At 46.9% G+C, this 25921-nt stretch overlaps 3 protein-coding genes and 1 pseudogene across 4 annotated transcripts; 2 read left to right on the top strand and 2 right to left on the bottom strand.

Moving 5' to 3' along the window:
* The first annotated feature begins 4662 nt into the window (after positions 1–4662).
* Positions 4663–7371, top strand: LOC136454003 (cytosolic sulfotransferase 5-like; annotated as a pseudogene).
* A 1091-nt stretch (positions 7372–8462) lies between these two features.
* LOC136451100 (uncharacterized) lies at positions 8463–11188 on the top strand. Its single transcript, XM_066451844.1, has 3 exons — positions 8463–8937; positions 9809–10073; positions 10788–11188. The coding sequence occupies exons 1-3, from the start codon at positions 8685–8687 to the stop codon at positions 11035–11037; spliced, it is 768 nt and encodes a 255-aa protein (XP_066307941.1). The 5' UTR covers positions 8463–8684; the 3' UTR covers positions 11038–11188.
* A 141-nt stretch (positions 11189–11329) lies between these two features.
* On the bottom strand, positions 11330–14495 carry LOC136451099 (pyrroline-5-carboxylate reductase-like). Its single transcript, XM_066451843.1, has 7 exons — positions 13995–14495; positions 13815–13863; positions 13535–13626; positions 12739–12811; positions 12364–12484; positions 12170–12275; positions 11330–11884 (listed from the first exon to the last, which is right to left on the bottom strand). Exons 1-7 carry the CDS (start codon positions 14229–14231, stop codon positions 11702–11704), a joined length of 861 nt encoding a protein of 286 aa, XP_066307940.1. The 5' UTR covers positions 14232–14495; the 3' UTR covers positions 11330–11701.
* Positions 14496–14903: 408 nt separating this feature from the next.
* LOC136451098 (U-box domain-containing protein 43-like) lies at positions 14904–18749 on the bottom strand. 2 transcript variants are annotated; one of them, XM_066451842.1, is made up of 4 exons: positions 18685–18749; positions 17903–18558; positions 17266–17566; positions 14904–16809 (listed from the first exon to the last, which is right to left on the bottom strand). In XM_066451842.1, exons 2-4 carry the CDS (start codon positions 18155–18157, stop codon positions 15353–15355), a joined length of 2013 nt encoding a protein of 670 aa, XP_066307939.1. In that variant the 5' UTR covers positions 18158–18558; positions 18685–18749; the 3' UTR covers positions 14904–15352. The 2 variants fall into 2 exon arrangements, with proteins under 2 accessions (XP_066307939.1, XP_066307938.1); XM_066451841.1 differs by lacking the exon at positions 18685–18749 and having other exon boundaries at positions 17903–18664.
* Positions 18750–25921: the final 7172 nt, after the last annotated feature.

Raw genomic sequence — 25921 nt, forward strand, 5'->3', positions numbered from 1 at the left:
CCGAGGAGTCCTCAGCGTCGCTGGCGATGATCGAGCACCGAGGAGCGAGGAGTCCCCGGCGTCGCTGGCGATGATCGAGCACCGAGGAGCGAGGAGTCCCCGGCGTCGCTGGCGATGACCGAGCACCGAGGAGTCCCCGACGTCGCTGGCGATGAACGAGCACCGAGGAGCGAGGAGTCCCTAGCGTCGCTGGTGATGTCCGAGCACCGAGGAGCGAGGAGTCCCCAGCATCGCTGGTGATGATCGAGCATCGAGGAGCGAGGAGTCCCCGGCATCGTTAGCGATGACCGAGGAGCGAGGAGTCCCCGGCGTCGCTAGCGAGGTCTGAGCACCAAGGAGTCTTCGACGTAGCTGGCGACATCCGAGCAGCGAGGAGTTCCTGGAGTAGCTGGCAATGTCCAACCACTGAGGAGTCCTCAACGCAGCTAGCACGTCCGAGCAGCGAGGAGTTCCTGGCATAGCTGGCGACGTCCGACCACCGAGGAGTCCTCGGCGTAGGTGGCGATGTTCGAGCAGCGAGGAGTTCTCAGAGTAGCTGGTGAGGTCCGAGCAGCGAGGAGTCCCCAGCATAGCCGACAATGTCCGCGCACCGAGAAGTCTCCGGCGTAGGCAGCGATGTTCGAGCACCAAGGAGTCCCCGGTGGAGCTGGCGATGTTCGCGCACCGAGGAGCCCCCGGCGTCGCTGGCGATATCCGAGCACCGAGGAGCGAGGAGTCCCCGGTGTCACTGGTGATGTTCGAGCACCGAGGAGGGAGGAGTCCCCGGTGTCGCTAGCGATGATCGAGCATCGAGGAGTCCTCGGCGCCGCTGGTGATGTTTGAGCACCAAGGAGTCCCCGGTGTAGGCGGTGATGTCCGAGCACCGAGGAGTCCCCGGCGTAGCTGGCGACGTCCGAGCAGCGAGGAGTTCCTGGCGAAGCTAGCGATGTTCGAGCACCAAGGAGTCCCCAGCATAGCTGGCGATGTCCGAGCACTGGCATAGCTAGCGACGTCTGAGCATCGAGGAGTCCCCGGCGTAGCTGGCGACATCTGTGAGGTGAAGTGTGCCTACTTAGTCCTCGAGCACAAAGAATCTGAGCACTGAGGAGTCCCCAGCGTAGCTAGCGATGAAGTACGAGCGACGAACAGTCTAGTCAACAGTTGATCGGTGGTGAAGTCCAAGCACCAGGTGATCCGATCACCTGGACGATGATCCTACAATACAAATATGTAGAACGGGTAGTACATGATGTACAAATATACGAACTCTGAAGAAAAATCAGCAATGGCGATGAAATAGCGTAAGTAGCTCGGCGATTAGTTGGTGTGAAGATGTATTTAATATAAACCGCCTGAACAGTTAGTGTGTAGCTGAGTCTCCAGCCCTCGCTAGCCCATAGTCCATAACGCGGAGCGCGGAGCCCATGCACGTGTAGGAGGAACAGGCGTCGCTAAGGAGCCGCTGCCGACCACCCATAACACAGAGGGCAGACGCTCGTGCACATGTAGGAAGGAGCCGGAGACAGGGTCGTCTCTGGAGGCGTCCGAGCATCAACATGACTGTTCGGGGGCTCGAAAAATCATTTGGAGAGCAAACATGGAGAAAACAGCTCTGAGAAACATCATGGCGATTAACAAAGTTTGGAGAATATTTAGAAAAATATTAAAGCGTGACTTAGCTTTAGACAGAACGTCTGGTCGGCGTTGACGGCGAGCACCTGACGGGCGGTGAGTTGTTGGTGAAGGCAACCTCGGAGGTGGTTCTGAGATCAGATCTGACGTCGTGGGGGCTGATGTAGCCAGCGATGAATCATCGTCGTCGACCGGCATGGATCTCCATGAGATTGATGATGAGAACGCGATGTTGATTTGAGGTCCATCTGGCTCGCCATGGATCAAGCGCACACCCCTACTTGGCGCACCAATTGTCGACAAAAGATGCTCGGCAGTCCACCGATGGGTATCCCACGATGGTAGATTTATCATAGAGGTGAGCGAGATCAGGAGCGAGATGGTAATACAAGCACCAAGACACAAGATTTAGACAGGTTCGACCGTCAGTATGACATAATACATACATCCTGTGTTCTGATGTATTGCATTGACATGTATGAATCATGTCCACTAGAGGACCCCTGCCTCTCCTTATATACTCTGGAGGGGCAGGGTTATAAGGAAAGTAGCCTATTTGGTACTATACAATAGCTTGCGATGCACGCCGAGCAGCGTCGTGCACATCTTGATCTTGTGGGCTGGGCCACCTATGATGGTGCGGCCCATGTCTTGTCTTGTGGATATCGGAGACCATACCCCCATAGTAGGGGTGGTCTTATCCCATAGAAAATCCAATGTGATACTATTATCATGTCGTTTTACGGAGTTTCCTTAGATTAGGCCAAAACTGCCATGGGCCTATTTAAATTGGCCTGGGCCCAATTTCAGGGTCAACAGTTGTGCCTGTGGGGCAGCGCAGCGAACGCTGGCTAGCCGACGATGACATTGCGTCCGACGACCTCACCGGTCACCAGATCGACGACTCGTGCCGGGCTCCAACTTCTGCTCTCCCATGCTGGCCGCGAGGACGACTCCGCACCCACGGACGCCTTCCTCTCTGTCTCCAACTCTTAAGAGCTGCTACACTGCATTCGTTCGTTCCGGGGAGGGAAACACGGCTAGTTTGCCGGGCACCAACACCGGCATTGTGTGCCGCCTCGTCGCCGGCATCTTCTTTCTCAGTGCGCAAAATCTCTCTCCCTTTCTAGTCAATCTCTCCCCCTCTCCCACCGTTCCATAATCGATCCATACATTCCAAGGTTTTGCCTATGCGGATTGAAGAAAACCCTCGCCAGCTGCTACTTGGGGTGTCGGTTGGGGACACAAGATGCCATAAGGATGAGGCATGTGCATGGACTTGCTAGTGGCTAGTGAGGGTATGAACTAGGTTTTGTCAACGTATTTGTGCATTTGTTTTTTTCATAAATAATCATGTACTGCCAATCTTTCCGTTGAGTGCAAGTCTCCTATAACAATAGAAAAGTATGGGAAAAAGTATAGAATAAAAATTAAGCACTGACAAAGGAACAAACATAGAGGTTATCGGTCGCACGTATTATCCTGAATTAGAGTTAAGTCAGTAAATAGACAGCGACACAGTTACAGTATCCTATTAGCTGTTTAATTAATTTTTTGCAAGAAAAAATTGTCCTAATCCCTATATTCTGATTCAAAATGGACAGTTGGGCTATGAAGAAATTCCCAGAGCCAATTCACTTTATTCTGTTCTTCATTTGATGTTGAGCTACAACAATTAGGATTTTGGTTGTGTCAGCTGCTAAGTAACAAAAAATTTGCAGCTGGGCCCTATTCATCTTAACTTGGAACAAGGTTCAGAATGGTAGCTCGCATGTAAGATTTTTGTGACTTATGTCAAACTGCTCGGGAAGGTTAACAAATGTAGCTCAGAATAACATGATGCTTGACCTTGACTTGAGTCGGCTTGCCTACTTTGGAGCAATAATCCAATCTTGAGAAAAAAACTAGCCTTGTGCAAAATTTCTCAACACCTTGTAATTTAAAGCCTGAGCACTTTGCAGTTGGCCTTTTTTTCCCCGGTTACTTCTTGATGTGAGTTGGAGCTGTAGTATTGCTCCACTATTAGTGACTTGTAATGCAATCAATTTCAGTGGCAATATTCGTTGGATGATTCCTGATCAGATGGTGATAACTTGTGTATCATCATCTAGTGAAACTTAGTTTCTCTGTTACCTATATCATAACTTCTCGCTATTATTTACTATAAACTGAGATAAGGTATTCTCGTATACTCCCTCCGCCCCAAAAAGAATGACATTATAGGATGTGTACAGGTCAAGCTTTCCCAACATTGACTAAGTTTGTAAAAAATGGGGCCAACATTCAAATCTCTAAATAAGTTTATTATAGAAGTATATTCAACTATCTATCTAATGATACTATTTTTGTATTATAAATATAAATATTATTTTATATATAATTGATCAAAGTTAAAAAAAATATTGACTTCTCGGAAAGCGAGAACATCTTCTATTTTGATACAGATGGAGTAATTCTCTCTTTTGTGCACCGTTGTCCACATGCAGGCTGCAGCAAGCATTTGTGCACCCTTGAGAGCAGACAACAATCCCTGCAGGTGGACATATAGGACAGACAAAATGCCGCATTGTCTCTACAAAGGATAGACAAAATCTGAAAATCCCAGACAAACATCCTGATAATTGTTGAAAGATGCAGACATTTTGCTTATGAGGACAAACAAAACTCTAGATAACCAATTAATTCTCAGAAGACATCATATTGTCTGGCCTAAATGTATCCATGTTCACTCAGTTAACCAAGTGGAGTAACCATGTGTGTTCGACCAGTGAAGCGAAGTGAACATATGCACTCGGCCATCCAAGCTGAGTGTATTTAAGCATTTGGCCATCCAAACTGGGTGATTATAAGCACTTGGACAAATTTGAGTGTCAACACCTCCTGGTACCTCTTAATGTGAGTTGGAGATGTAGTATTACTCCACTGTTACTGACTTGCAGTGCAATCAATTCTTGTGGTAATGTTCACTGAATGATTCCTGGTCATATGGTGATAACTTATGTACCATCATCTTTCAGTGAAACTTGGTTTCTCTGTAACCTATATCTTAACTTCTCGCTGTTAACTTTAAATTAAGATAAGTTTTTTTCTCATGTAATCCTTTTTGTGCACCCTCGTCCACATGCAGGCTGCAGCAAGCAACTGGACTGGGCACACACCACTAGTGACCTCACGTTTGAGATTCACCAATAGGACGATGGCTTCCAGGGAGTCAGAGAACAATGCACAAGAAGGAGCAGCACCATTGACGACTCCTCACACCAACATTGCCACGATCATCCCTTCGCTGCCCCTCAAGGTTAGGCGGCCACCGTTCTCGCTTCGCCGGTATGCCAGCTTTTGGCTGCCTGAGGTAACATTGAAGGCAGGCGTCCCCGGCGTCCATTCCTGCTTCAAGCCAAGACCACCGACATGTTCCTCGCAAGCTTCCCCAAGTCTGGCACCACTTGGCTCAAGGCCCTTGCCTTCGCGACGATGAAGCGTTCCATCAACCTGTCGTTCTACGACAACCATCCACTGCGCCATTGCAACCCTCGTGACTGTATTAGGTCCCTCGAAATTGATTTTTTTCGAAGGGACCACAAAAGTTTTGCAGCGATTTTTTAGATGGGGAAATTAAAAATACAAGTGTTCCATCCAGCTTTTTGAGTGGAAACCAGGCCCAAAAACCACCAACTGGGAGAGTGCATCACTCATCCCGACCAACTTTTAAACACCGTCCGAACAACTAAAGACTATGCCGCAGTACTTGCTCAACCCTGAGCCAACTTGGTCGAAAACGAACCTAAGTAGCAACTCAACTGCACTGGCAGCTATCTAACAACTAAAGCAACTAAGAACAACTCGGCCCTAGAACCAACTAGCAAAAACAACTATCTCTACCAACCAGCACCGAGCATAACAACCCATCCTAGCTGCCGATGAGTACTTCCATCAAACCACTGACTCCTCTTGAATATTTTCATATCCCACTTTGGTTATCTTGCCCCTCTTCTTCTTGTTTCCCCCCCCCCCCCCCCCCCCCCCCCCACTTCAATTAGCACCTTGATGGCATCCATGTTCGCCTTGGTGAGTGGACGCTCGAGATGTTGCGCATAAAAATCAAATTGGTCAACTTCCTCTTGTGTTGTTGGTGGCGATAAGTCTCCTATCTTTTTGACAAGCAACTCCTCTACAACTTGGATTGCTCCTTTTCGGATTTGGATTTCTTTGCTAACCTAATACTTTTAAGTTGTGGGGTAAAGATATATGGTCTTGGTGGTAGTGGTGGGGTTTGAGGTGGTTCAGATGTGTTTCCCATTTCATGATCATTGGGTTCTTTCTCATGAATTGCTTCTGGTAGTTGTGGGATTATAGGGGCTGGTACAGATTTAGAAATTGATGTAATTTCCTTAGCTATTACAGCTGGGTCTTGTGGCGAAGTGGAATCGAACTCATTCTCAACAATATTGGAAGGAACTTGAGAGATAACCGGCTCCTGCAGTCTAGAAGAGCTGGTATTCTGATCATTGACAGTTTTCCCACCATTACCATACCAGAACAAGGATGAGTTTGAAGCGCTCGCGTCCCCGCGTGTGCTGGCCATGCACCTTCCCTACTCCCTGCTGCCTAGCAGCGTCATCTCCGAGGAGCGCTCAGGGTGTCGGATCGTGTACATCTGCCGGGACCCCAAGGATTCGCTGGTCTCCTACTGGCTGTTCACCAGAAAGGCGGCGCCAGCGAGGGGAGTTGACGCCCAGTCATTCACGATCCAGGAGGCTTCAGAGCTGTTCTGCGAAGGCCGCTGTCCGGGTGGCCCGCAGTGGTAGCATGTTCTCCAGTACTGGGAGGAGAGCCTGAGGAGGCCTGACAAGGTGTTGCTCCTTAGGTACGAGGATATGCTGCTTGAGCCAGAGAGTCACGTCAAGAAGCTAGCAAAGTTCATGGGATGTGAATTTTCCAAGGAAGAGGATGAGGGAGCGGTGGTGAGCTCAATCGTGGAGCTGTGTAGCCTCCGCAAGTTGAAGGACATGGAGGTGAATAAAAATGGAACCACCAGGTCAAGGGCCAAGAACGAAAGCTACCTCAGGAAGGGAGTTGCTGGGGATTGGATCAATCACATGACACCAGAGATGGCGCAGAGGCTAGACAAGGTCGTTGAGGATGCATTGCAAGGGACTGGATTCACCCTTGCGAGCATGGCATGAGCCACTGCGTTGCGAACTGCAGAATGCCAAGATCAACTCGTTTTATCGGTATTGCTGGTTGGAGATCATACCACCCATGGTGAGCATTCTTCTTCAGTGTTGGAGAGAAAATATGGACTGCATCTAATCATCTTACCGGAAATTAATTTTTGTACTATTCATTTGTATAACTTTGTTACAAACCATATTTTGTGGCATCTTGTCACGCCAAAACCATATGCATTACTATGTAAGATTCAACATAAAGCCATGTATCATTACTGATTATATTTGTCTTAATAAAATTCATCATAAATCTTCTTTCAAAAAAATCATCATAAATCATCGATCAGTGTATGGAGAAAGCTGCAGTTGATGGCAAGCACACCTGGGCAGATTACTGGCCTACTTGGTGAGTGTCGTCGTGGACAAGAAGGTGACAGACTTCCTAGCAAAGCACAGTGGTGACTGGAATGTAGAGTAGAACCCCCAAGTGAAGTGGCGAGGACCATGCAGGATTGGAGGATCAGGGTCGGGCAGACCTGAAGAAGTTGTTTGCTGCAGGGAAGAAGCTGTCCTTCTGAGTAAGGCTTGTGTCTTTGGCCAATAGTTTTTTTTCCCTGGCGGTTTGTTCCCGGTATGTAGCCTCTGCAAGTTGATTTAGACGTGACCGATCGTTAGCTTACTGGCTGATTTAGACGTGATACCTGTTACATGTACTGGAACGCGTGGGCTTTCATCTTGGATGCTGTAAATTGCTCCTCGTCTGATTGCAACGACCTCATACTGGGGTTTTTTTTCTCCGTAATGATTATTTTAAAAATTATAATATTTTAGTACAGTAATATATGTCCTGTGCTAACATATACTCCAATAAGATGAGCCGTGCGAGCAAGTAAAGTTGCATGGAGGCAGTAATAAGGTAGCTAAAGTTGCTTGGAGGCAGTAAGGTAGCTATTCCTTTTTACAGGAGTTGATTTCTATATCTTATTGCAGTAAGGTAGCTATTCCTTTTTACAGGAGTTGATTTCTATATCTTATTGCTTCAGTTTTTTATTCCTGTAGGAAGGAGAAAGGAAATGTATCACTCAATGTCGATTAGTCACTGTAACCAACTTGTCAAACCTAAAGATAATAATTTGCATAATGCCTAGAGTTTCATTTAGACTTCTTGTCTTCCAATAGGAAGAAATAAGGTTTTTGTTTGTTTTCAAAAAGATGAAAACATTCATACTCAAATCAAAGAAAACTTAAACCCGCTGGCTAGCTAGCATGGTGTACCCTCAAACCACGTCATCGGACACACTAAGGGCTTGTTTGGTTCCATGGAACTAGAGATTACTTTTTAGTCCATTTTAGTCCCTTTTAACCAAATAGGAGGGACTACTAGAGGGACTTTTAGTCTCTAGTCCACTAGTCCTTTGTGAGAGGCTTTTTAGAACTAATGGACCAACTTTACAGTCCTTATCCCTCCCTCACCTCTGTCCAAAGAAAGAAAAAGGATATTTTAGTCTTTGTTCAGCCCTTTAGTTCCTTTTAATCCCTGAAACCAAACATATTATTTAGTCTCTCTTTTAATCCTTTTTTAATCTCTAGTCCTGTAACCAAACAGGGCCTAACTAAGCGAAGGCGTACTTCCTAGAAATAGAATCATGGGCAAAGACAGAGAGTTCTTAGCAAATGGCCATCCCTGAACTGTAGTGTATTCGGTTCTGAAAGATGGGCCAAAACCCACTCGCTTCCGTCCACCATTGGGCCGCCGGTCCAAAATCGCGTCACGGCCCAAAACAGTGAAGAGCCTCGTTCTGCCCGAGTTGTGGCTGTCGGTCGGAAGTGGACGGCCGGCTTGCCGAGTCAGACAGACGGAGACGGGGAGTGCTAAGCTACGGGCGGCAGCCAAGCCAACCGATGGCGTCGGCCTCCGGCGGCAGCGGCGGCGGGAGCGACTTCTCCGTGGTCGTGGTGGGCTCCGACTTCGCGACCGACGCCGGCGCCGCGCTCCTCGCCCCCACCGACCGCGAGGTGTGGCACGACTGCCTCCCCGACCTCGCCGAGACGGACGCCTGCTTCTACGACCTCGAGGAGCGCCAGGTCGTGCGCGTCCAGGGCACCGATCGGGCCGGCCGAACCATCGTCCGCATCGTCGGCAAGTTCTTCCTCGGTGCGCGAATCCACCACGTAGTTGCTCCCCTTACAGCTGCAGTCCTTCCACCGCTCTCTTAGGGGTTTTTTGTCAATTCGTGATTGGGGATGCTTCATGCGCTTATAGTATTTGATGATTTTATTTAGGTGTGAGCTTTCCAGTAACGATTGGTTCAAACTAGATCTCTTCCTGGCCGATAGTTTATATCAGACTTGAAGTGAAATTTTAGGTGAAATCAGAATCCCATCCAGCAAGTACCTACAGTAACGATTTGTGTTGCAGATTGAGGACTACGTACCAACCAACTTTTATTCAATGGATGACAGATCATATGCTATCTTTTTTAACTCGGATATGCGTTATCCAAAAACAAAATTCGGATATGTGGATCGTTTGATTGAATTTATCATAATTAGGTTCCCAGCGTAACATCCACACCCTATTTACTTGTTTCAAGTACAACATCTGATGTAGGCTGTAGCTTATTTTATTGTATTGAAGCTCCTCTACCAGCAAAGTGTATATTTTCTTCTGGTCATTCTAAATTAAGGATGGATGGTCAATCTGTTTGCTGAATTGTATGAAGTTATTAGTTCCAGCCAGTATATCAGTAGACCTGATCAATTTTTTATTCTTTCACTATTTTTTTTTAGAAAGGACGGCAAAAGCTTTGCCGCGATTTCTATTAGACGAAGAAAGAAAAAAGACAAGTGCCAGTCCAGTTTTTTTATTCTTTCACTATTGCTATTAACAAGCCAACAAGCTGAATAAGGCCTCGATAGCTTCATTATCCTTGTTGTTTGTTGCTACAAGCTTAGTGTTATTGCTTCCCAGACTATTCTTGGTGTCAATGTTTACATGGCATTTACTTTGGAATTTGGGTTTTCAGCTTCAGTAATTGATGGTGAACGTCTGAAGAAGTATGTGTTCTACAAACTCCGCACTGAATTGCCTGTGGGTCCATTCTGCATCTTGTACATGCACAGTACTGTACAGTCTGATGATAACAACCCTGGGATGTCAATCTTGAGGACCATTTATGAGGAGCTTCCACCTGAATACAAGGAAAGGCTTCAAGTTTTCTACTTCTTGCATCCTGGGCTTCGCTCCAGGCTGGCCATCGCCACACTTGGCAGGCTATTTTTAAGTGGAGGGTCAGTATTCTTTCATCTTGTTCTCAGGCATTACTGTTATATAAGCTGGCAGCTACTGAAGCTGTTCGTACATTGTAAACAAAACAAGGATGCTACATGCCTATATAATCCTCTCTGTACTCGATAGTCTTTTTTTTTTTTTTTTGAGATTTGTCTGTACTCAATAGTCATGCTTATATATTATACACAAATAAAGTTCAACTGATCACTTTTCTTTGTGTATGTAAGACAAATATGTTTATAGACAGTTAAAGTAGAATGCAAATTACATTCTTCTTAATAAGGTAAATGTTGAAAATGGAAATAAACAGTCATTACTGAATATTCATTGCATGCAGTATACTGAATACTCATTACATGCATTATCCAGAATGAGTAAAGTCTCTAAACAGACAAGTAAGCGTGTCATCAGCTGTTGTAGCAGTCCCTATTTTTAGAAAATAGAGTTCAAATGGACTGCAATGTTGCAATAAACTCTTATTTACTTGCTGTCTTGTTTACTGCTCTCTATTCTTTATTTACTGTCAAGTCTTGAATATTTGGATATTGTTGGCAAGGTAGAATGCTGCAATTTTCTTCTAGTCGTTCCATCTGAGCTGCCAAGAATATTATTGATCCATTGACCTTTTGTTTTTAATGCTGGTGGCTAAATTTTTATTCAGTTTTGAACATTAACAAACAACTTCCTTACCTCTGTTAATTGTTCTGTTACAGGTTATATTGGAAAATCAAGTACATTAGTCGACTGGAGTATCTCTGGGGCGATATAAGAAAGGGGGAGGTTGAAATTCCAGATTTTGTTATTGAACATGATAAGGTTCTTGAGCACCGTCCACTGACTGATTATGGCATAGAACCAGATCCCCTACATCTTGCTGATGTACCTGCTGTGGGATACTCGCTTGGAAGATACGAAGATAAATGGACTCCAGAAGATCGATGGTATTCAAGGAATTACATGTGATTTTTTCTGCTGTAGCCAAAGGCTTAAAAGTTGATTGTATAGTAACACGGTACTATGAGATTTGTATGTCAGGTTGCTGTGAAAACCTTGTCAAGGTCCTGTATTTCCAACTTTGTGATCCAATTTAATACTGTTTGAAGATTTTTCAGCTGATGCTATATGCCTATATACTGTGGTTAACACCGCAGTATAAACCTTAGTACTGTTTGAAGATTTTTTAGCTGACGCTATATGCCTATATGCTGTGGTGTGTGGTTAACACCGCAGTATAAAACTGTGGCCGATGTGTCTGCTTATGCACGTATTTCAATAGTGAATGTCCTTATTATAACTTAACAAGGTAAAATGTGCGCTTAATTCTCTGGGCTGTGAAAAACTAAAAAAAAGTCGCATTCTTGAATAAAACATTTGCCCTCGTTTCTAGATTCATGGTTAAGGTTCGCCGTTTGATGATAATGGTTACACCAAGCTTTGCAAGGAAACATGTACTTATCATAACTGTCACTTGATTCTGCAAAATACCATGATTACATCTCACCGCTCTAAAGCCACCAATACATTATTAATCTAATATTCCAAACAATTTGCACCTTGCAGACCAACGCATGTATATCAACAAAATGCATCCTTGTCAAAATCCGCCAAAATGAATATGGATCGAACCCTATGACAGTTCGCGGCAACGCTTTGCGGCAGCAACAACAGCACTAATCAGCGTTCCACGAAATGCGCCCTTCTCGAGCTCCTGAATCCCGGCTATGGTAGTCCCTGCTGGAGAAGTGACCTGGTCTTTCAGTTGCCCTGGATGTTTACCTGTCTGGCTGACCATGGTTGCAGCACCAAGAACCTAAACAACATATATAATAGACCAAAACGTCTATGAGAAAGGCAGACGATAAACAGAAATCACTATATTAATATTAAAAAAAAAAGACAACGTGGTGTAAACTGAGTACGTATAATGCACAAGGAACTCAGTTTTACTGAACCAAGATACAGTAATGCATAAAGGAACTCAGTTTAATGAAGAATACAAACGTCTATCAGGAGATGGTGACTTAAAAGATAAAAAGAATCACACAGCATATACAAAGAGTGGATTGCAGCATATCTTAATGGAATGAACACTCACTGTTTGAGACGCAAGACCAAGGGCAAGGTCACGAGGAAGCCCAGCAGCAACTCCACCATCAGCCATGGCCTCTATTGCTAAGAAAATGTAGGCCGGGCCGCTACCACTATATTAACATTAAAAATACAGAAATTAGCTTCACTCTTGAACGTTGACACCCTATTTCAGTATCACATACACAGTCAGCTACATACCTCAGGCCAGTTACAGCATCAAAATATTTCTCTTCAGCTGTCCAAACTTTTCCAATGGCACTGAACAGTTTTCTTACACGGTTTTCATCATCCTGAGTCGCCATCTCTCCCAAACACATGACTGTGAGAAGCAAAAACATCAGACGGTGTTTCATCTTGTTACCTCCCCTGATAATTTACTTTAGTATAGCACAATGAAAGATAATTCAATTTTTTCAGTGCATCCAAATTTTCTATAATCATAAACGTTAAGCACACAAAGCAGCCATTTCATGACAGAGATTGCCTACCAAATTTTCATTCATAAAAGGCATACCACATTTCATGTATTATTCATAGGTTAAAAATGGGTCATGGATTGTCAGAAAAGTCTACCTGATGCAGCTTGTCCAACAGCTGAAGGGGTGTTGGGCATTACTCTAATAATACGCCGTTGACCAGACCAATCCTGAAATCAAAGGAGAAGGATGTGGGGGCTTAGGATATAGAATTCCAACACAGCATACAACGTGTTGACCTAGAGAAAATAATAATATAATAGCACTGAGATAGTAGAGCAGCTTAAATACTGACAGAGGTAAACTGTTGCTTTATGTAGTTTTAGTGGCAATTATCATATTGAGATACTGAATGATAAAGTAAGAACTACCAGGTAACTGAAAGATAACATGAGCAATTCAATTGGATCTATTAGGAAATTATTTGAACACAACAAATATAGTCATACAAATAATTCCACGTACTGTAAAATGTAGATCTGTATGACAATTTTTACTCAGAGAATCCAATCATGACCTTGTTACACCCAACAGATAAAAAAACAATTTTATAAAAACAAGCAGAATCCCTCTATGAATTTAGAATTGTAGGAAACAGAACCTTGCAAGTGTAAATTCAGGAAGAAACTAGCATGATAGTGTGGTTCATCCAATACGCAATTCTTCTATTTTGTTCGGGTCGGATCAAGAGATTGTGAATGAATATGAGCAGATGCTTTACATACTGAACTACCCATTTACAACACATGTCATCAGTTTATTCCTGGTAAGTAAACTGGAATGGAATAATAATAATAAATATTTGAAACAATGCATTATCTACTGGACCCTTTTAGTTGTACCACATCCAATCATGTTGATAGAGATGGTAAAATTTTCAAAAGCACGCTAACCTGCAAATCTTGCATCTTGATGCCAGCAGCAATGGACACCAGAAGCTTTTCTTCTGACAGACGTGGCCTCAGCTCAAGTAGAACCTGCTTCACTGCAATTCGATGTGTGTGCATGATTAAAACAATGGGTAGAATCACAAACAAATACCACGAGAACAAATCGGACACAGCAAAGGATTGTTCATGGATCACGAAATTAATTAAACATCATAAGATTGCACAATCAACTTCCTTGGATCCAGAAAGCAAAACTCAAAACACACACACACTCGGCACTTACCGATCTGAGGCTTCACGGAGATGACGATCACATCGCTGTCGTCGACAACCTAGCACGCACGGGGGATTAAAATTCGCGTAAGAGCCGAGTTTCCACGGCGATGTGCCAGGAAATACAAGCGCGCTCAATCAAGAGGACCGGAGAGCAAAGGGGAAAAAAGAAGACGACGAGGGGGGATACCTGGGCATTGGTTTGGAGCAAGCACGCGCCGAAGGACGCGAAGGCCTCGCCGCGCTCGGGGCGGCGGTGGGGCGCGGTGCGGATGGCGGAGGCCGGGAGGACGCCCGACGCCGCCACGCCGCGGGCGATGCTCTCGGCCAGGTTTCCCGCGCCGACGAAACCCAGGCGGAACCCGTCCTCGTTCACGGCCGCCGCCGCCGCGGCGGGTGGCACGGACTGGACAGGCGGCGCCGCCATTGTTGCGAAGGTTGGGTTTGGGGGATTGGTGGGGGGTTTTGGACGGGGCCTGGGACTTGGGAGGAGAGAGAGAGGATGGTGGCGAACGCGAACTGACAAGTGCCACGGGACGGGCTGACGTGCGATTCAGCAGGGGCTTTATGGTAAAACTTCACCGGATGACCGATGACGGGTGCCGTCGCCGCCTGGGCCTGGGCGCCTGGCAAAGCTGGCTCGCTGGCTGCTACTCACCGCACCAGATTTGACGGATTCGATAGGACATGGGTTCGCGCAAATCCGTCAAATTTATAGGACATGTGACTCCAGATAACATGCGACATGTGTATGTGTTGTGCACATCAAAATCATCAGCATATCTAGGAGAATACAGCCTGCATCTTCTTCCTCTTTCGAGCAAAACTCGTTGGATCTACTTACAAGAAAAATAATGCTCCCTATGTTCTTTTAGTATTTGGCCACACTTAGCTCAGATTTGAACTAACAAACGTCCAATATTCGCACAATTTGCTATGACAACATAAGCCTAAAGTTACAGGTATGCACACTTCACGGCCCACACAATCAGATGGAGCGGCCTCAGAAAAGCATACCACTCCAGATAAACACACATCTCTATCTAGGAGAACAGACATGACACGTTCACGAGTCACGACGAGTCATTAACGCCTCACATGCGAATGGAAACGGCTCAACTTTCTCTGCTGAACGAGTTTGCTGTACAAATGGCAATATATTCTCCATCTAAGCTATTGCCATTGTCACCACTTTACAACTTTACAGGAGTACACATGGCTAGCTATACATCCTACATATTCTCACTCTTTTGAAGCAAAACTCGTTGGATCTACAAGGGAAAAAAAACAACGCTCTCTTTGTTCTCTAACATTTGACGTTGATTGCTTCTATTTCGAACCGACCAAACATCAAATGTTAAAGAACAGAGGGAGGCTGTGCAAAATATTCGCACAATCTGCTATAAACAACACAGCCTGAAGTTACAATGATTCGCACGTCACGGCCCACAATCTGGTATACCATTTCGTTCAGATCATTGCCCGGTCAGATGGCATTGCCCTGAGTAACTGCAAATGGCCAGTATCTCTGCAGTAACACCTGCACGCTTAAAAGTAGCTAGATTGTGTTTGCAGCAGCTCAAGGTGAGCCAGTATCTTGCCGATCATCGGTTTCAGGGCAGGGTCTCCTTTCTGGGCAAGATCGATGAGCAAAGCCTGTGCGATCTCGCCGTACCGCTCCCTGTGGGCTTCGAGCCGGAACATCCGCTCCAGCATCCATATCGCCTTGTCCTGGGAACTCAGCTCTCCGGCTTCGGCAATCCTCAGCAGAGCATGGATGCCTGATGCCTTCTCTATCACTCTACTCCCATTCTCCCAGATCTCGTCCTGCATAAGAGTACCCAGTGCTTCCAGCACTGCTCCATCTGCTCCGCGCTCTTCACCTTCTAGTATCTGAACCAGAGGACTGACGGCGCCGGCTTTTAATAAGCAGAAGGTGCTTTTGACAGTGCACTGGCAGCTGTGGACTATACAGTAAGATTCAGCTGACGGAGGAACACAAAGCCACCTTGGCGATTTTGACTTACGCAGCGCCATTGTGCTTTGTGATAGTTGGGCCAAGGATGTCGCTGCTTTAGACTTGGCAACCAATGATCCTTCTGAAAGCAACTTAACAAGGCAAGGAACCACCCCATATCCAACTGCTGAACTCTGGAGCTTCCTGTCCCAGGTAACTGTGAACCGAATAAATACACCGGCAATGCCCTCAAGCAACCACATTCTTTGAGGTGTCACGGAAGCGGCGATGTTTGCTTCAAACAAGGTGATCAGAGTAGGAATCAAGTTTGCCTGCATCAGAATCTCAGTTACCTTCTTATCTGTCACTGGGAGGTTGCTTAGGATACCAACAGCTGCAGCCTTCTCGTCTCCAGAAGTAGGAGAAGAGATGATCTTTACCAAAATATCTAGATGGGTCTCCCTGAACTGTTCAGCCAATTCTTGAGAAGAATCTTTCGATAGATGGAACATTAAATGCAACACAGCAATTTTGATATCCACATTCTTTTCTGTTAGGAAAGGTAGAAGCAGTTGCACCCCTCCATTTTGCCTAATTTTACTTCTGGCTCTTTTAGCATTCGCGTGCCCGGAAATGCTGTTTAGGGCCCTCAGAAGATGAAGTTGAATTACCGGATTCGATAAATTAAGAAGCGAGAGCATCTGAGGTGCTACATCTTTATGAAGTAGAATACGCTCAGATTGTGCTATAGCTGAAAGTATAGCTGAGGCTGGCTCCCTGAGGGTCATGAGCACTGATGTCACAGAGAAAAGGAGCTGGAGCAGCGGTCCTGTTACACCAGAATTTATCAGGATTTCTGCATTTTGTAGAGAGCTAGAGAGATTACGCAAGGCGCCTAAGGCCGAGTGCTTGGCTTCAAGGTTTCCATATTTAAACATGTCCATGAGGGGTTCAATAGCTCCATCCTCGCCGAGGGAAGATTTCATATGTTCAGATAGGAACATTTTTGAAATAGCGGTTGCCATAAGGACCTTGTTCATGTCAGAACCTGCAAAGTAAATAGGAGGGCAAAGCTTATTAGGTGATGATATGGTTAGATAGAGTGGAGAAAGTTGAATTCTACATTGAATTCCAAATTTATAGGCTGAAGTTAATCTAGTGACTTTTTTCTCAGAATATTGTAGCCTGATGGATAAGAAAGAGGTGAACAGAAGTGATGGAACCAAAATTCTTGGTAGTTAAATTAAAAAATGAAGTAATCGCTACTTCTCTTGCATCGTTTTACTTGCAATATCTCTTCCATTTCCTTCGAGAGGCTATTGTTCTTATAAGAGTCGAAGTTTCTGGACCTTATAATAAAATGGAAAATTTGTACCGCCTCTGCCTTATTGTAGGTACTTGTGTTGTTAAAAAGGCTTCAAGATACGGAGAAAACCATAAGAACTTATGTTCACACACACTTAAAAAAAATCAATCTGAGACATAGTATGCCAGATCATAATACCTTGTTTGAGGTACTGTATCAACGGCAGGAAGTACCCAGCCTCCGCCATCAACAGCACATTCTGCGGGTTGGACGACAAAATGCTGAGCAACTTCTCCGCATTGTCCACGGTGCCTGATTCATGTGCATTCCTCAACGTGACTAGCATGACGATACACCCTTTGATCCTGCCAATCCTCTGCCTGACCTGCTGGATGTCCGACAGGTCCAGCAGCACCGCAATCGCCTCCGTCCTCTCGTCCACGTCTCTGGACAGGGAGCGGACAATGCTGGACAGCGCCTCGATGCTCGCCAACCTCTCCTGTGGTGCGTCGAGAGACGCGAATGTACTGCTTGTCAGAACAGAGATGATGGAGAAGATTCAATGCAAGTCCGATAATCAGCTGAATGCAGCTTGGTGAGAGGGCAGCTCTCGCAAGTGCAGCAAGAGGAATGATGAGGTCGACCGTCCAAAACCGAAGCATTTCGAAATTTACTACCGTAGCGTAGGTAGTACTATACTAGTATAAGCAGTAGCGTACGAGCATAGCATCGAACACAGAGCGCGCAGGCGTGTATGTATTCGTATTTCGTAGGCAAGAAAGAAAAGGAAGAGTGGGGATTCGGGGGGCGGGTGCGTGGGCCTCACTCAACTCACCTTGCTCTCGCCGGCGACGCAGCCCGCGAGGCGCCTGAGCGCGGCCATGACACTGACCCTGGCGTCAGCGGTGCCCGCGGCGGCGAGGCGCGCGAGCAGCGCCGGCACGAGGAGGCCGTCCTCGTCGTCGTCCTCCCCGAGCCTGCCGTCCCCGGCCAGCGCGGCCACCTCCCGCGCCACGGCGGCGAGCTCGTCCTCCGCGCCGGTCTTCACGCGCACCAGCAGGTCCTCCACGTCCACCGCGGCCCTCGCCATCGCGTGCGGCAGGTGAGCAATCAGCAGGCAGCACAGCGGCGGCAGGCGGTGGGAGTCACCGCTGCTGCCAAGGCGGTGGCTTTGTTGGGTGGGGACCGAGAGGAAGTGTGGGAGTGGTGGAGTAAGGGGGCGGCAGCGGTGCGCACGGCGAAGCGGTCAAGTCGTCCATGGGCGGAGGGGGACGGGAGGATGGGAGACGACCTGGCCGCGGCCGGGGATGGATGGATGCGTCGTCGGTCGCTGTCTGCCTGTCCCGCGGGCCGCGGCCTCCGATTTTTACGACACGCAGCCGCAGGGGACAGGGAGGCCGTGGCGTTTCATCACTTCATCAGTTGATAAATCACGGTCGCAGTGCGAATCAGGCAGGCAGGCAGGCACCACATCAGATCTGCCAGGTGAATCTGTGGAATAATTTCATATTTTAACCTTTTTCTGCTCGTGCTTTTCTGATCGACGAACCGAGTAAATTTAAATTTGGCGGCAATTGAACGGATTCATAGAGGCCCCGAGCGTGCAAGCAGAGCAACCTGGGCAGGTGTCTAGTAGGATTGCTATGACGGTAGCAGGTCGCGATCGCGACTAAGATACGGCGGATTCGCCGATGTGTCTTGTGTCATTCGCTTTCGCAGCCACAGCTGAGAGCACACACAGCGCCGAAGCCGAAGCCGAAGCCGAACGCGTCTCTGACTCTCTGGGGTTTTGACCAGTTCCGGAGTTTGACCAAGTCAGCTGACACCCGTCCGTGCTGACTGGGCCGACCGTCGTGAGTCGTGACAGGCAAAGCTCCAACCCAAGACGACAAAATTGACGCGTGCCATCCAAGAGCCCACGGCTCATGTACGGTGACGTTGATCGGAGTCCTGGAGCGGGGAGGCCCAGGTAGAAAAGCCCAATGTGTTAGCTTGTGTACGTATGAACTCACGGCCCAGTAAGCCGAGACGGCCCTACAGCGGAAGCCCATTTGCATTTCTCTGCGCTCGCTTTCATCAACTTTGCACCATTGGTCCCCTGCATTTTGTTTTGTTCATTAAATTATGGCAAAACAATTTCTGTTAGTACACAACCAATATTATTTGTAGGTTATTAATTTTCAGGCTATATACCGAGATCGTTTTGAGACCATTCTCCAAACGAAGAGCGACGTATCAAGGTTGAAGTGGGGCTTACCGTATGTTAGAAACGGCGGCTATGGATATCATCGCTAAGCATAAATGGTTCTCGCTTAATAGAATTACTGTCTAGATTTCATGTGCTTTGTTAGTGTTACTTTCTAAGAGCATACTTTTATAGCCACAGCCTAGAAACTGTAATATAAAGTTGTGGCAAAACCATGGGCAGAGCAAGGAGCAGTGGTGCTGGTGCGTCGAGTTACTCTAATCAGGGGTAATGGTACGAAATTTTTTAAATAAAAGAGAGGGTGGGGGTCAATCGTGCAATTTCAGAGGTCACAATCACAATGTCGACACCTACACACCACGAGTCGTTGAGAATAAAGAGCTTTTGTCAAGGAGCACACGTGGAGAGTGATTTTTTTTTTTTTTGATAATGCCTGGAGAGTGATTGAATGAGACATTTTCAAGTATATATAGCACCTAGAAGGTTCACGTATCAAGTAACGGTACACACATAAGTAACGGTACAGTACGGGATGTACACGTACTACGTACAGCACAAATAAAAGACAGGCAGCTAGCGCATGTATCATCTCATCATCACAGATATTAATAAATTATTAAGCTAAGCTCCTTTACTACACCGAAACAACAAGTAAACAGCTGAGCAGATCTTTCTTGTCAAAGCAGGAGGCTCTCATCATGCATGCACATGCGTATGTATGGCCGCCCGGAGCGAGCTGCGGCGCGCCTAGTCGCAGCACATCTCGCAGATCCAGCAGCAGCAGAGCGCCGCGATGCTGAAACCAAAACACAGGACAGTTCAGTTCATGAGGAGAGACTGGTCGGCAGATGATCGATGACGAACGACATGGATGATGCTAACTCCTAAAGATTTCAGTTTATAAGATGGAATTAATAAGGAGATAGATTTATGATTGTAATTACCATCCTTCGATGAAGCCTTTCTCCCCGCGCGAGGTCGTCTTCCCCCGGCGTCCCTTCCTGCTCCCTCCCTGCTCCTCGGCGCCTGCAGCCGCCGTCGGGTAGCCTGCATGCATGCATGTCGTTTCAATTGTTAGCGTGTGTCCATCGATCCACAGCTCCACACGCATCATGAATTCATGATCCATGAATTAATGAACAAGCTAAGAACAATCCAGCCATGAAGCTGAAGCGCCCGCTTTAATTTATCTGTGTTAGTTATTACGGACTCGGAGATAATAATCGATCTGACCTGGTGGCGGCGGCGGCGCCTGCTGCCTGTTGCTGTTGTTCTCCATCCTTGTCTACCTCCGATCCTCGCTTCTAGCTCTAGCTAGAGCACGATCGGCTATGCTGTAGTAGTGAGCAACGGATTCTAGCTCTCACGGGTATGGTACGTGGTTGCCTTGGTGGGGTTTTATATAGGCTACGGGCTACGACCTGCAATCCAGCTGCAGGGCAGTGTCCAGTGTGTTGCTGCTACGTTCCTTCCTTGCCGCCTTGGTTTTCTTTTCTTTCAGGTGAAGATAAGGCCAGCCTGCTGCGTGACCACTGACCAATGGAGAGCCGTTGTCATGCCTTACCCTTTCCAGCACGCCTCGGCATGCCGTCAGAGATTGACAACTCACCGATTCCCTGTTTGACACACAAGATACATGTTTAGTTCGCGAAATGAAAATTTTTAGATGTCACATCGGATGTTTCAGGGATATCGGAAGAGGTTTTCGGATACTAATAAAAAAACTAATTACATAGCTCGCTTGGAAACTGCGAGACGAATTTATTAAGCCAGTTAATCCATCATTAGCGCATGTTAGTTACTGTAGCACTTATGGCTAATCATGGACTAATTAGTCTTAAAACATTCGTCTCGCGATTTCCAGCCAAACTGTGTAATTAATTTTTTTCGTCTATATTTAATACTTCATGCATGTGTCGCAAGATTCGATGTGATAGTTTGGGGTGAAAATTTTTTTTGGAACTAAACCAGGCCACAGTGGCCGAGCTTATTAGCTTATCAGACAAATTTAACTGGGCTTGTTTGGCTGGTATTAAAGTTAGCTGAAGCTGTTTTATTGTAAGAGAAAAATACTGTAGATTCTAACTGATAAGCCGACCAATAAATTTAAGCGAACAGGCCAACTTGTCTCCTGCCCTATCCTTTGCTTTCGCAAAGAGAGAAACAAGACGAATGAAGCCCTGCTAGCCATCGGACCTACACGCATGCATGCAATGCGAGCGGTGGATGCGGTTCGTCGGTGGCTGGCTCCGGCTGCGCCGGCTGGCCGGAGGAAACAAGTAAAGGTGACTCGGGCCCAGTGACACATCACAAAGCTCTGTTACTGACCTTGGAGTCGGGCCTTTTGATCAAGCCTGACGTGTGTATGAGATATTCAGATGATGAAGAACCCGGTTCCCTCTAGAATGGAGGGGGGAAAAGGCCTCTAGAGATGCAAAGCAAAACCTTTGCTCGATCGTTCACACCAGATCATGTTGGCCTGGCCTGGTTGTTGGTTGGACAAAGAAAGCGGATTGAATTGTTTTCCTCTCATCTGACCCAACCTCTCCCAACTATGAACTATTCCCCGAGGCAGCGGATCATATATATTACTTTTTGTTATATATTGTTGTTGTCTCAATCGGCTTCCACATCAGTACGCCGTCATCGTTGTGCATTCGTCGTACAATGCAACAGTGACCGGAAGAAGCGGTTGGTTCCTGATTGTGATCGATCACCCAACCGGCCACCGGGGTAAGAAAACCCAGGCCTGCCGAGTGTGAACTGAACCTGTGTGTCCGTCTGTGTCTGATCTGACTGAGAATTGCAGCGACCACTGGTGCCATCTCCATAGTGGGTTTCATGGATCCATGGCTGCGCTGCGCATCAGAAAGATCGAGATCTGAATTCGGAATTCCCCGAGATGGACGGCCTTTCGGCTGTCGGCCACGCCGCCACGGCATGTGCTCATCTACATCGCGCAATTCCCGCCATCCAATGAATCCGTTCGAACTAGCGGTGGTACCTACCCACATAAATCTCTGACATTCTGCCCGAGAACTTGAAAGTTTTGTGAAATTTTGATTAAGACTTAGAAAAAAAACCGAATGGATCTTATATTCCGCATAAAAACGAAATTGGTCAGATGAAGACAGCCAGGGAGACCAAGAGCGCCACGGAGCCGTCAGGATGCGACCAACCATGGACGTGACCCGCGGCCTGGCGCCCGCTGGAACCTGCATGTACGCTGAGCGCGGCGGCGGGGAGATGCCGTGCCGCCGTCGCCGTCACGACACCCACGAGGCAGATGTGCCGCCCCTCTGGCCCTCTGTCTCTGATCCTCTGTCCAGGGTTACATGCATTCAGTCCAGCAGTGGTATGGTATGGTTGCATGGGTCAGTCAGAGGATCAACGTTCGGTCGTGGGGATAGTGCATCCAAGAAGTCAAGTTTGAGCGGCTGCGGTTGCAGGATGCCTTGGGAACTCACATCCATCTGCATGTCTAAACGTTGAGAGAATTTTGACATTTTCGTTTTCTCCATCCAAAGGAAGTTTTATTCGGCAGAGAATTTTAACATTTAAATGTTTGTCATTGCTAAATCAATGTAGATTTTTTGACTAACTTGTTGTGTTTTAGACTTAGGCCATATTTGCTATAGTTCCGCTTAACTGGTGAAGTAGTTTTTTTTTTCTAGCTCCACAAATAGATTTACTAGTGGAGCTAAATCTATTTAGGATAAACGTTTGGTAAAACAACTTCTCACATTAGATCTAGGAGAGGGAGCTGAAAGGAGCTAGTATTTTTTTAGCTCAACTCAACGTTCAAATCTTGTGAGTCTTGTCTCACGTTTGGCATAGCTTTCCTAGCAAATTCAGAAGGTGTTTGGAGCTGTTTTTTTACCAAATAGGTTAAAACAAAACAGTTCCTCCAATGGAGTTCCTTAAAGCCCGCTCTCATAGAGGTGTGAGAGCCAGATGGAGCTAAAAATACTACCTTCTTCTAGCTCCCTCTATCTTATCTACTATGAGAAGATGTTTTACTATACAAAAAAAATAGCTTCAGCTCTCAGTGATGTTGCTTATAGAGCTAAAGAAAAAAAAGCTACTCCACTAGTAAAACGGAGCTGTACTAAATTGGGCTACATTTTAAGAAGCTCCACATAAGAAGATATTCCATTTAACCTATTTGAAAAAAAAAACAAATTCTGAGGCTGCTGTGGAAGCTGTGCCTATCGTGGCCTTACTATTTCTTATATTGAGTTGCTTTACTATCCTCACCGTTGTATTGAAGAGAATTTTGACAGAACTCGAGTGAAATTCAGCTGAAGCACAGAGTCTATTGAAAATTCAACTGAAATAGTACGACCTCTTACACACCAATGGTAGGGATTGTGCCACCACCCACAACTTGAATGCCAGTTTAGTCCTGTGGCTATTAAGATATAAAGAAGGTGGAGAAAGAATAAAGCTTCGAATTTGATCCAGAAAAAAGTACTGCGAGGTGGCATATACATATATATACAAATGAAACACAAGTCTCCACAAAGATAAATCTAGCGAAAGATTCACTGTTTACAAAATTGGAGGCTTGTCGTTGTTCTTTGATGTATGACATCCAACATGACCAAAGTTTTCAACTACTGGTGCAAGTGTGTGGGGGTTACGTTTGATGTTTTTGGCAACTGCATGTTCTCAACGGAAGGAAAAACAATAGAACGAAAAGGAAGAGTTTCGATTCCAAAGTAGTGCAAGAAGAATAGATGGTGTATACAAGGTCTGGTAAAGGTAAATCTAGTAAGATTCACCGTATCGAATAAAATGGAGCCATGTCTTTGTTCCTTGGTGTATGATATCCGTAATAACCAAATGCAAGTGCTGGTGTTTGGTTTATTCATTTGGCAGTTGCATATTCTCAACAAAAGCAAGAACACGAATACTCACATGCACGTGCTGAAGAACGAATTTGAATTTGTACGTGTACCTGAAATTGCTTAACTTTCAGTCTTTGACAGTGGTTGATATTGCCTGTACATGCAATCCAGCTCTTCCTCTTCCTCCCTGGTCGCATGGAGATGGTTCATGGTTGGGGGTATTTAACTTTTGGCGCTACGCCTCCTGAAATAGCAGCCTTAGTTTTGGCGCTATGCTTTTAGCGGCAGATAGAAGAAAGTCATACAAATTTGCCACATTTGCTGGCATGGCACGCCAGCACAACAGTCCAGCTTGGCTCGGAGGCATTAGGGTCAGCCGGTCAAGTAAAATGACCGCCCCTGCCCCTGGCCTCTCTATTCCCTCCCCCGCGCGGCCCGACCCACTCCACTCTCCCCTTCTTTCTCCTCTGCTTCGCGCGACGCTCGGCCACCGCAGCGCCGTCGCCGACGACGTGTACACCGCCACCTGCCCCCCACCTCGAGCCATGTCCTAGAACGGTAAAATCAACAAGATTTAGAGGGAGATTTAGAACCCTAAATGCTAATGAGGGGGAACATATTATACACAACTCACCCCGTTCCTCGCGCACTTGAAGAACACGGTCGTGGTTTTCACTGTCCTTCTTGGTCCTCCCCTCCACCACCCGAGCAAGACTGCAGTCCGGGCAAGGGATCAGCGGAAACCCGCTCAGCTCACCAACTGGATCCATAGCCATGGAAGCAATGCGGGAGCTCCGAACACCTTGCAGCCTACTCCTGGCCCTTCCAGCGGCAGAGGACTCTGCGTACTGGGACATGGCTCGAGGTAGGGGGCGGGTGGCGGTGTACACGTCGTCGGTGGCGGCGGCGCTGCGGTGGCTGAGCGTCGCGCGGGGCAGAGGAGAAAGAAGGGGAGAGTAGAGTGGGCCGGGCCGCGCAGGGGAGGGAATAGAGAGGCCAGGGGCAGGGGCGGTCATTTTACCTGGCCCTAATGCCTCCGAGCCAAGCTAGACTGCTATGTGGCGTGCCATGCCAGCAAATGTGGTAAATCTGTATCATTTTCCTCTATCTGCTGCTAAAAGCGTAGCGCCAAAACTAAGGCTGCTATCTCGGAAGGCGTCCCATGGTTGGGTGCTAAAGGCTTGGGTGTTTCCTCAGGTGGGTGTTCTATGTTCACTGAATCACTGTCCAGTAGGGGCAGGGAGCAAAACCAAGGACACTGTGTCCTCGTCGGCGCTGCCTCTGCCCTGATAGAAGCATGGGTAGAGGTTCCTTACCGTCCATCACCCTATCTGTACCATGTTTTCCTTCCTCCTGCCCTCTGTCCCATGGCTGTCACCGATTCTGATCTCTCTCTCATTCTCAGCTCTCCCCAGTTATGGACGGCGAAGAGTGCAGCAACAACTGGGTGCTGGGTGGTGCTCAGTAGCATTTCCCCCCTCTTTCTTGTGAGATGTGCCTCATGTGTAAGAGAGCTTTGTGCATCCTAGGTTCATGTAGAGAGGTTGAGATAATATGTTCCTTTATTTAAGAAGAAAAAAGAAATGGGTCCTCCTAAAAAGGTCAGGAGGGGAGAGAAAGAATATAATGGCCGGCCGCCGGAGGCTTCGCGCCCGCTGGAACCTGCATGCACGCGGAGCGCGGCGGCGGGGAGATGCCGTGACGTCGTCGCCGTCACGAGACCCACGAGGCAGATGCGCCGCCCCTCTGGCCCTCTGTCTCTGATCCTCTGTCCAGGCTTACATGCATTCGGTCCAGC

The sequence above is a fragment of the Miscanthus floridulus genome, chromosome 5 (assembly GCF_019320115.1).
Source record: "Miscanthus floridulus cultivar M001 chromosome 5, ASM1932011v1, whole genome shotgun sequence".
Lineage (NCBI taxonomy): Eukaryota > Viridiplantae > Streptophyta > Magnoliopsida > Poales > Poaceae > Miscanthus > Miscanthus floridulus.